Raw genomic sequence first — 11,657 nt, 5'->3', positions numbered from 1 at the left:
GGGGTCAAGATTCACTCAAAGTGTTAAGTTGAATCTTGGATTTCCAAGACTCAATTTTAGACTTTGTCAAGACTATGGTAAATTATTGGTAGTTTTGAGTGAGTTGTCTCAAGACTTAACAAAGTCTTGTCTCAAGACTACTAATAATCATCACAAATTCTCATTTGTGACGGAAGATATCCGTCACAAGCTTGTGACGGGTCAAATAAAACCCACTTGGGTAGATAAAGACAAGCTATTTGTGATTTCCTAAATACTCTTAATTTTGTCTTATCTAACCAAGTGGGTAATACTTGACCCGTTACAAATTTGTGACGGATATACCCGTAACAAGAGAGACCTATTGAATAATCTTAAACTACCTTAGAGCATCCACAATAGAGAGGATGTGAGGTACTCTTAACACTTTATTTCCTCTAAAAGGACATCCTTTTTATTGTGATGCACATTTTACATGTCCTCTTAGCAAGAGGAAGTTGCTTACTTCCTCTAGTTTGAGAGGAAATTAGAGGAAAACTTATCTTGACTCTAGTGCCCACCTACAAATCACTATTTGTCTTTTATCCAATAATACTTTTGTTTTTTTTATTTTTTAAAATTTTAAAGATTATTTAAAGTATGAGAGGTAATATAAGAGGATCCTCTCTATTGTGGGGAAAAATAATGGAAGAGGATAGTGATGGTGAATAAGATGAATGAAAGAGAAAATGAGGTGTAGGAAAGAGAAAAATTAAGAGGAAGATAACATACTCTCTATTATAGATGCTCTTAAAACCGCGGGATTTAAGCAAACTCTCTCTAAAAAACAAAAATTGTGTATTACGAGTTTTACAACCCTGCAAAATCCCTTTTTCCATAATCAATTATGGTCAGTTCAATCATCAGAACAACCAATTTACCTTATGATGAGAGGACCTCAGAGGCTCAGACTCATTTTATGACAAATTGGAAGGTGCCCTTATAAACTCTCTTGCATTTATGCTTGTTTTAACTTTCATAATCTTAATTTAAGTGTTATTGTTCTACATTACTCTTTAGTTGCATTTAGTTCTTGTACTATTATGTGATTTTGCGTGTCAATATTACTCCCTCCGTCTTAATTATTTGTTTACTTTTCTACTTTATGTGTTGCTCAGAAATATGTTTCAAAGGTAAACAAATGATTGAGACGGAGTGAGTATTATACTATTAGTCTATTAGGGCATTGATTGCTTATTGTTTTACTATGTTACCTGAATTGACTTATTGGGTGCTTTTGGTGGGTTATGTTTGTATGTGATTTGGCAGCTGTTTTGTTGTCTGTTTTGGGTGGCTCCGATTGTTGGTGGAGCTTGAGTTCAATTGGGATGAGGATGTTCCGGCATTGGTTTATGAAGTTTGCCTAGTTAATGATAATTGTTGATTATATGATGGTGTTATGGAGAGATAATAGGGGTAATGTGAATAAAATTGGGAATCTCGGAGGTAATCAAGGGAGATTAGTACTTAGTAGCATGACTGCGTGAGACACCAGTCACCACTGACCTACAAAAATCCGTGATGTATAATTTGAATATGAAGATATGTAAGTTTTACTAGACCTGCCCAAAATTGATCTGACTCATATAATTTTGACCTGTATGACCACTATTAGACCCGAGTAGGATAACCTGAATTGACCGCTTGGTAGTCTGCTTAGAGGGAGAAGCGGTGCCAAATTGTGAAAATAGCTCCCATTATGATATCTCCCACATCTGAGTGTCCCACATTTATAAAATGAAGAGAGAGCGGGTGATTGTTGAGCAGTGTTTGTTGAGGGAGAAGCGGTGCCAAACTGTGACAAGCGCCTGTTTAATATGTAACTTCACATAAATCATGGCCAAAAGGTTAATCTACCACTGCTTGAGTCTGGTGGTTGTTGAGCAGTGTGTACTAGAAAGAGTGGCGAGGTTCAAAAGGTAATATGGCCTTCGAAAGGGATCGGTCTAGGATTTTCTGATGAAGTCAAGCTGGTTCTCTGAGTTAACTTGATACTGCATTAGCAGAAAACTTTACCTGCATTGCTTGTGTCAGTTCTGCTTGAAGAATTCGTTGTGCAGTGCTCAACAAATTTTGACATGTTCTAGTTCAAGACAATACGTGAGTACCATCGTCTGTAAAGTGTTCACTTGGTAGCCAGGTTTTTGTCATCTTGAATATGTGGAGTGCCACTGAAAAATTATTGTCTCCTGCCTAAAAAATGCAGATAATTGTTGTGACATTTAGATGGCTAGCAATGGACACTCATTTGAGGATCTCTTGGAAGTTGGAGGCTTTCGAGGTTTGCGAGGGTTAGGTAAGTGATATCCCTTATAATTGTTCTAAATCATTTGCCGATATTATGAACTGAGCATTTGTGTTACTTTATTTTTAACATTTGCTCGTCATTTTTTTTGGGGTATAAAGGATGCGAGAAGTTTAGTTTCTGATGTTGACGGATTTCGACAATGGTTTTTAGTATTATAATCTAACTTAACTTAAGAAGGTTGTTGCCCCCCACCAAAGTGAATGCATTAGAAGTTGATAGTGAATAATGGTTAACGTTCACCCTGGTAGTTGTTTTAGTGACATCTAGGGATTTAACTTAACTTTTATGGATAGACCGTAGACGGATTCCCTATTCTTGGATGCGATCAACGTCAATAAAAAAAACCGACATTATTTTGGATGAGTCGAGTTTGAAGGTTTCGGATGAACTCAAAGCTCAACCCAATATCTAGGTTCAGTTGAATTGATGTACGCACATTTCCTTCCAATTTCTATGCATCAAAAAGTTCACAAATTTACATCCAATACTTGTGCACCAGAATTACAAAGCAACATGACTCGTGAGCTTCAAAAAGGACATAATTGCAACTATCTCATACGTACATTAAGAGACAAAAAGTAAGAAAGCCGTCTTTTTTTCTTTTGTCAAAATCATCTCCTACGAAAGGAGTATTGCACAGTTTTCTGAGACCCTTCAAAGAAATCCTGGAGTAACTTCTCCAAGTCCTCAGATTCATACTTGACATATTTCTGAATATTATATCTAGCGTTCCTTCCAAGGAAGCTTTGGTATGCCAAAATGACCTTTTGAGAGATCGAAATCTTCAACTCATCCTTGAGCTGCTCCTCCCTTATAATCCACCCTGTTTGGTTCCTATACACGTCCTCAAACGCCACATTAAAAACCCTTATCTTCTCCTTAAGGATCGCCTTGACCCCTGAACCAGACCCGGATGCGGTACCGTCATCCCTAAGCCCGGCCACTACTGAGCCCCAAGTATTCCTCACATAGCTAGTTGCATTCTTCTGGTAGTTCACTATCTGGGTTCGAATCCATCCATCCCCAATTCTACCTCGAAGTTCCGATCCCATCACCTTATGCTGAAGGTAATGCAAGTTGTTCATCATGAATACATTTTGCAGAGCAACATCCTTGTATAAAAGGGATTTCTTCTCGAGGTTGGTTATTAACTTATCCCCTAGGGATCGAAGGTGAGATCCCAACATATTGTCTTCTTTACCCTTTTCCTGGAGGAGGGTGTCGAGAGTCCCACAGTAGTCGGGCAAATAGACAATGATGAAGTTCATGACATAACTGGTGAGGGGGTGAACTCCCCCTCCAGGGAAAGGGTCTATCGATGGATCGGATAGAATTGTTTCACCAAATCCTAAGAATGTCTCTTTGGCAGAAACTCCAAGTTTTGACATGACTTCTTCAAACTCGGCTCTAACAATTGACCCATCATCGTCAGAGAAGAGGGTGTTTATCTCCTCGTGGACTTTTGCTAAGGCCTCGTACATGTCGAGGAGACTAAAGAGTTTCTCGGGGGTGTGGCGACCAAGAGACATGGCATTGCCAATGATTAAAAGACGTGATATAGATGACTTTGTCGTATTGACAAAACAAAGAAAAGCGAGATGGCTAGATACCCCAAATATCTGACTGCAAAGCCGCTTCTCAGCTTTGAGATAGACTTGAATTGCGGTTTTGATCACTCGAAACCATGTCTTGATCTTCGAGTCCAGAATGGACCACTCCATCTTGAGAAGCTCATCCATGCTGTGTTTTTCCATCCCTAGGCTAACCAAGCATTCTTCTAGTGCTTCCTTTTGGGTTTTTGTATATGCTGCACAAAATTGCTCATGGTAGCCTGCAGAAAACATTGTATTCTTGATTGAAATAAGAAAAGTAATCGATTCTGGATCGATCAAATCGAAGTTTATTTCGTCTGGCTCATTGACCGCACTAGTATCATCGCCTTCTGACCCGTCATCTTCAGCCGTATAGGGCTCATAGGATTGCCTTTTTTGAACAAGAATGTAGACCATTTCCTCTTCTAATCTTGCCATAGCATCCTGTAAAACAACCTCCGCTTGGGAAATATTTTCGTTGACCTCATTTTCCTCCTGACCCATATTTCTCAAACGATCCAACAAACTTAGGACTTCCTGAACCGCTTCAATGAACTCCGAGGCCACTTCAGGGCCTGATTCACAAATCATTGAGAGATTCAATGTCCAATCCTTGATTTTCTCTTTGGCAGAGTTCAGTTTCTCTATAACCTTGTCCATATCGTCCTCTTTACTTGGAGTTTCCATATATTCACTCGTTTCACCCTCAAGAGTAAAATTCTTTGAGAGTTTAATATTTCCTAAAATCTTCCTCGTACCACTTTGGGTTTCGACAGATTCACTCGTTTCACCCTCAAGAGTTAAATTCTCAGAGAGTTTAATTTCCATAGCTGCTAAAATCTTCCTCATATCATCTGTTAGAGAATCATTAGCCTCTAGTTCTCTTAGCAGATCATGAGCTGCTTTAACGCTCTTCTTATTCGTCGTCGTTCTCGGAAACATCCCTACCTCCTTTATCATACTTGTATGAGTTGTATTACATCAAAGGCTCAGTCTTTCTGAAACAAATGACACAATAAAATAAAATGTTAACTAGAATGATAGAAATTACGGTTTTACATGGTTAAACAGGAAACAATCTACAAAATTCACAGAATGTGCGCAAATGATAAAAATTAACCAGAAAACATGTAAAAATCATACTGATCTGTGATATTGAAGGAAAAAGCTCAGTCGTTCTCTAATAAATGACACAAAAACAATATAAAGTTTCAAGAATGATAGAAATTTCGGTCTAGCATGAAGAAACAAGAAATAAACTTCAAAAAACTTCTACAATATTTGATCAAATGCTAACTATTAACCTGAAAACATGTAAAAATCAAGCAAAAATGGGACCTTATTTTCCTGGAGATGGATTCCAACTATGTGCTTATTCAAAACCTTCAGAAAATTTGATCAATATTTAAACTTGTTGTTTATTGATAGTGCATAGACATGTTCAGCATTAATAGAAGATGGAAAAGGGGGAAAAGTGCATAAAAAACCAACAGGGGAAGAATTAAATAATAGCAAAAGCACTCCCACTACACAACTTGACAGGTCTATGAAATAATCAACTAGAATAAGTATTCAGAACCCCTCAACAACCAAATAAAAAACTCCGAAAACCCAACTAGATGAAAATATGTTTAGAACAGTTGGAGAGTGCTTATAAATCAAACCTTTAAAATTACCTAGAGCAATTCTTTTGTTTTTTATGGCTAGGTCAAAACTCACAAGTTCAAAGCTGGGACCATCTTAATTTGTTTTGCTTTCATCCAGCTTTATCTAGTTCAGTTTCGCCATGTTCTACGCCTTTTAATTAAACTCTTGTCAGCACCAGTTGATCAAACTTATTATGTAGGTTCGGATGATGATTACATTTAATTACCTTACCTCAATTGTAGCGAGAGCCTATGGTAATGACCATGGTTATGTTGTGAGCTATAAATCTCTACTTATATAGATTAAGGGCTTTATTGGATTGAGGATAATTAATACCGCGGTAATGGAGGACAATAACATTGCAAAGTAAGTGGGAGTAGTGGCGGTGAATAGAGGAAGGAGATGAAGATAGTTTGATAAGTACTCCGTTAAGGGATAATACTATAATAGTTACCCACTTCCCCATTAGCCCTTAAGGTATTGGCGTCATGCATTATTCTGTTATGACAACAATAGTTCAACGACCCCCTTTTCCTCCTTGAAAAATTCTTTTTGTCCTCCGGGAGGACCGTACTCCTTAAACCTAAGCCTTTATAATATTCTGTTTGATGGATTGCTTTTAAGTGTAAGGAGGACGGTCTTCCCGGAGGACAATAATTTTTCTTTCGCCCTCTCATCACCCTTTATTTTCCCTTCAGCACAATCATTTCCCTCAGTTTCTCCTTTGTTTTGAGCTCCTTTACCCCCTAACAATTAGCACTTTGTAAGCAAGCCTTATAGGATAATTATTAAGGAGTAATGGAGCAATAAAAACAAGAGATTAAAATGTATTGATAATAAGGAGTGGAGGGTAATATCTAGGATGGCGATGGATTTTGATGACTCGGATCCATTGACCTAATGTTCATAGGTGGATCTAGATCTTAAATTTTGGCTGCAATTGGTGTGAGTTGGATTCAAATCCGTTGGTATTGAAAATAGATTTGACCTTATAACTATTACTCCGTCTATCTCGTTTATCTTTGTCCCATTTTATTTTGATCGTCAAACAATGTTGACTTGGAACGATATTTATCTCACAACATACTATATTATAGTTACAAATATTCTCTAATTGGTATTATGAATAGAGTTTAGTTTTAATAGATCGAAAATGACAAGTTTAAAGATCGTAATTTTTCTTATATTTGAAATTAATGATCAAATTTATCATCGAAGTCAAAAACAACAACAACAACAACAACATCAGAGCCTTAATCCCAAAATAATTTGGGGTCGGCTGACATGAATCATCCTTTGGAACCGTCCATGGGTGAAGTCGGTGAACGCACACCTCAATGCGAAAAAAAGAGAAAAGAAAAAAGTGAAAAACAAAAGGGGAGTGAAACATAATACAAAAGCCAGTTAAACTTATAGGTTTTAAAATCAAAATCCGAATTTCTTTTATAAAAACTTAGAATCAAAAAGACGATGATTAATTTATAAAGGACTTACTATCATTTTATAATTACCCCAGACAGATCTAAGGTTAACTGAAAGTTTGTACAGCCCAATGTAAAACAGAAACACGTTGGCAAAAGTTAGTTAGAGAAGGCAGCAAGAACTGCAACCAAAATTTGCAAATTTTAGGCCAAATTCTTGCTGTTTTGATCCTTATCTTGACTTATTTTGATAGAGAAATTTTCAAGAATATACGTTTCAAGGCATTTAATTACCCAATTTCTCATCATTTCTGTCACTTTTGCAGGCTGCCATCTATTTTTAGCACTGTTTTTCCCCTGCCTTTTATCTCTCTTTCCCTCCCCTTTTGCTTTCTCTTCACCCAGAAAAATCCCAAAATTCCTTTCCTTTTTTTTCCACATTTTTGGAACAAATAATTTGGGACTGTTGATTCCCCCTGTTGGCTTCGTCATTTTGCACTGTTGGGATCAACAGTCTCATCATTACTTTTCTGGGTCTTATTCCTCGTTTCAAGTTCCATACACCAACCTTAGGTAATTAACCCTTTATATTTAGTCTTCAAATTGCTTGTCTATTGAAATATTTTGTTATTTTATTCGGGCTTGAGAGCCGATGATACATAGGTAGGGTTTCTTGCCCAAGTTTATGCTTTGGTTGGCGGGCGGACATACATTTTAAGTTTAATATTGGTGGAAATATTATTTTTCTATAATTCAAAGCTTTTGTTTTATATATGTTGCGATCAAGGAATATGTAAAAATTGTTATTGTTTCGTCAGTAAGCTCATGAGATGTCAAATTCCATGCTGGAAGTTTTATAAACTAATTGCAGAAAATCCTCATTGGCATCGGTTGTATGTGTTCCAAAAGGCAGTCGATTTTATAATGTTGGGTTTAGTTCTAGTGTGAACTAAAACTCATAATAGAACTTAAGCTCGTGTGCAGTCATGTGATTTACTACTGTTATGCTGTCCTTATCCATTTTGGCATTCTCCTGGTTGTTAATATTGGTTCAAAGAGCATTAGATGATGCTTTTATTCTCTGCTAAAATGTGTAAACTGAATGCACTAAGCCTGTGTCCTTATATGAACAGAGGGAATATTATTGAGGCGAATTTGAGCGTAATTAACGATTAATCAACTTTGATATTCAGTCAACTGGAAAAGCTAATATTTCGGATGATTCTGAGTCTTCTATCATTGATTTTTTATTATGATGCAACTAGATGCTTGTGGTACTTTTTGTCTTAATACTCCTTATATATTTTTTTAAAAATACATTAATTTACAGTTTCAAAGGCAACTTGGCCAATGCTTACATGTATATTAAATATGGAATATATGAACAGCTGATCATGTCAATCTTCTCTAGAAATGGTCATTAGTCTTAGTCATCAACAACTATGAGTAGATCCTTTTTCAGACCGGTATCCGTTAGCCTGGCTAAAGTATTACGAAGTACACCGTACAAGTTTCTTTTTAAAATATCTTCATTACCCGGGAATGATGGTGTGGACTTTGGAGCATTTGTAACTTTCATATCTGCCTCGTCCATTTGTTTATACTACATTCTTTTTGTTCCGTCTCAACCATTTTGTTTGCTTTTCCTATTTTAGTGAGTCTTTTGTGTTATAAAGACCATCTTACTCCCATTTTATTCGACAATTAATGTTCTGTGGGATTGTTGTGTATCTATCAACCCGGACAAATATGTTGGTTTGAGCTCATCTTCCACATTATATACTTCTAATAGTTTATTCTTGCTATAATTCAGTGTGCTATTTGATATATTCATGAACATTAGAGAAGAATTAAGCTGTTTCTGAAGTGATGGAACCTCGAGGTGTGGTTGAAAATGATGCCATTAAAAGAGGTGATGATACTATCCCAGTCGACAGGCTAGGGTGTTCCTCAGTTTCTTCGGTGTCATCACCCAAATCAGCTTCATCTGACTTTTCCTTTGACGATTCATATCCATTGGAGATAAATGAACACGGTGAGTTCATGTCTTACAGTAAGTCCGACTTATTAAAAAGGAAAATTTTCATTTTGGTGTCACAAGGTTTGAGCTAATTCCACTTGGTTCGTTCAAGGTTCACAAATCCCACTTGTATTCCCGGGGGTTTGAGTGTTTGACAGCTCGAGTGATTTTCCACTTAGTTGCCATAAGTATAAAAGAACATAATTTTAATCCAAATCCAAAGCTTTTTATACTTTTGTGGATGCATGTAAAATTCAGCTTGGTAACTTATTAAATGTTAATTTCTACTCTATATGTTGCTTTAAACGACGATAATTAAGGTGAATTTAAACTGTGCTAAGTGAGAAATTTTCCTTGCATGAAGTCGCTAAAGCGCCACATCGCATAAACCTTATAACACCAAAGTGAAATTAGCAAAAATTCATGGCACCAAAGTAAAAGTCGTCTTAAAAAAGGATGACGAGTTTTGTTTTTTGTAGGTAGCTTTGCACTTACTAATGAAGAATCAGAGCCTCCAGCAACCCCAGGTGGCTCATCAACATTAGAAACTCCGTCAGTTCAGGTGATGGAGCGACCTCCTGATGAGTCTGGATACAGGATTCCGGCTCACGTTTTTGCCAAATCGAGCAACCCTAACCCTGATTGGAGCACGGCTTCCAATGAATCGCTGTTTAGTATCCATACTGGGAATATGAGCTTCACTAGAGATCAGTTTAGCTGGTTAAAATCTGGTGAACTTGGTACATATGGAGGACCTGGTGATATTCGTAAATCCGGAGAATTGCCTCCTCCTTCACCCAGAATTGTGCTCAAATCAGGGGAACCGACGGTTGTGCCCCTGGATACACATAAATCAGGAGAACAAGTTATAGCTAATCATTTCAAGGCATCTTCTACAACTCCACCTGTGGTTAACAGACCAGCTGATGTTGAGGTAATTAGTCAAAGCAAGGTAAATGAGCATGTCGGGGCTCCGGGTTTGACTGTTAGTACCCGAAAAGATGATCTAAAACCCGAAATGAAGGATCAGACGAAAGGGAGATCCTCTGCGTCGGATGAGGTTCGGCCTTCAACCTGTGTATCCCCACATCATTCTGATGCAAGTGGTCAGTCTTTTGCGTTTCCAGTGTAAGTTGTCAACAATGTCCTTGTTTTCTTTATCAATTAAACTCTACTGATTGGCAAAGTTTGGTATAGATCACAATAGTGCCTCAAAGGCTCCCCTTCCCGCCTATGACGGACAGGCTTCACTTGTGTTAAAAACACAAAGGGGTTGTTTCCCGACAACCCTGGTCAAAATTGGGATGAGAGTTACATTGACTAATTGCTACTTCGTGAACAATAAGCAAAACAATTTAGTGAGTCATTTTACTTTATTTCATGAATTCCCCTCATATTCCAAAGGCGAGGAGTAATGGCTCTTTCTCTTTCATTAGGAAGGGAATCATTGAGGTTACGGCTTTCTTCTAGTTTACATTTGTAAAATCGTAGTTGACATCATATTTGTGATTAGCCTTCAAACTCTTTCATTTGTGTATTGATATTAGTCTACTAGATGGATTAATTGCTTTAATCCCGGATTGAATTGCAGGCTTGCAGACATGGACAAGGACAAATCAGTAAATTCAGGCCAAAGTCGGGCTGGGTCAAAGAATACAGAAAATGCAGATCAAGAGGGACCAAAAACACCAACATCAGCTCCAACACCAGCTCCGTCTTCCTCGTGGTTTTCTCGCTTCTCTTGTTGCTCATGCTGTGTGACACAGTAAAAGAAGTAAACAAGTCATCGGATCATATATGTCTATGAAAGCTACCAAATAGTGTGCAGATCAACTTTATTCATTGTGATTAGTACATGCTTACTTTCTCAGCTAGAGCTTGTCTAATGTAGTTTTGTGTCATTCATCTGTATTAAATTCAATCAGCTGTGTCATGCAAATTTTTTATTAATTTGTATTGCACATTTTTCTTTTGGAGTTTTGGTGTAAAGGAAGTCGGAGTTGATGACAGTTTATTTTTATAGTTGATGCGTTTTTTTGACACGGCCATAGTATCACGTTTCACGCCTTCACTATCACTATCACGTAAGCCTAGCCATACTTTCGGGTAATTAATAACGACAAGTCGAGAATAGATTGTTTTACATTCCAGTATCATGACTTTATGAACCATGCCGATATATTACAACATGAAACAAAACATGATAAAACATAGGAGTATAAGTTTCTGCTAAAGAACTACAACCGGTGAAATATCTGGATTGGGTATCAGAAACATGTTAATGGAGTATGGTGGAATGGATACAAGCTTCTTCACCCAAATTAACTCCACCCATAGGCCATTGTGACGATCGAGAGAGATGGAACAAATTTTTAATTGACAACCATTATTGTTTACTAGTTTAGTTACTTATTCGAAAATCTTTACAAACCTATCAATTTGCGTTGTGGATGGCTCTTCTAAGTAGAGGTTCCCACATGCCTGATCGAGTACCAGTGGGCTTGGGGTCGGGCGTGACACTACTCCTGTGTTGTACGTGCTTCGAAATCACTAGCTTGAGCATGACCCAATTACTGGTGCGCCAGGCTTGTTATTTTTTTCTTTTAAGCGGGACGAGCCAAGGAGAGGCTAACTATTGAGAATATTACGTA

General features: G+C 37.4%; 2 protein-coding genes across 5 annotated transcripts; one reads left to right on the top strand and one right to left on the bottom strand.

The window, feature by feature from the left end:
• Nucleotides 1-647: 647 nt before the first annotated feature.
• On the top strand, nucleotides 648-11,048 carry LOC141653254 (uncharacterized). 4 transcript variants are annotated; one of them, XM_074460961.1, is made up of 6 exons: nucleotides 858-952; nucleotides 1,288-2,118; nucleotides 2,225-2,314; nucleotides 8,800-9,021; nucleotides 9,486-10,134; nucleotides 10,598-11,048. In XM_074460961.1, exons 4-6 carry the CDS (start codon nucleotides 8,856-8,858, stop codon nucleotides 10,773-10,775), a joined length of 993 nt encoding a protein of 330 aa, XP_074317062.1. In that variant the 5' UTR covers nucleotides 858-952; nucleotides 1,288-2,118; nucleotides 2,225-2,314; nucleotides 8,800-8,855; the 3' UTR covers nucleotides 10,776-11,048. The 4 variants fall into 4 exon arrangements, with proteins under 4 accessions (XP_074317064.1, XP_074317062.1, XP_074317063.1 ...); XM_074460963.1 differs by lacking the exon at nucleotides 1,288-2,118 and having other exon boundaries at nucleotides 648-952; XM_074460962.1 differs by lacking the exon at nucleotides 858-952 and having other exon boundaries at nucleotides 973-2,118.
• LOC141653253 (exocyst complex component EXO70E2-like) lies at nucleotides 2,828-5,341 on the bottom strand. The gene is made up of 2 exons (XM_074460960.1): nucleotides 5,257-5,341; nucleotides 2,828-4,916 (listed from the first exon to the last, which is right to left on the bottom strand). The coding sequence occupies exon 2, from the start codon at nucleotides 4,876-4,878 to the stop codon at nucleotides 2,938-2,940; it is 1,941 nt and encodes a 646-aa protein (XP_074317061.1). The 5' UTR covers nucleotides 4,879-4,916; nucleotides 5,257-5,341; the 3' UTR covers nucleotides 2,828-2,937.
• Nucleotides 11,049-11,657: the final 609 nt, after the last annotated feature.

Source organism: Silene latifolia, chromosome 4 (genome assembly GCF_048544455.1).
Source record: "Silene latifolia isolate original U9 population chromosome 4, ASM4854445v1, whole genome shotgun sequence".
Classification (NCBI taxonomy): Eukaryota; Viridiplantae; Streptophyta; class Magnoliopsida; order Caryophyllales; family Caryophyllaceae; genus Silene; species Silene latifolia.
Note: the sequence above shows the minus strand (reverse complement) of the source record. Positions and strands in the feature narration are given on the sequence as shown.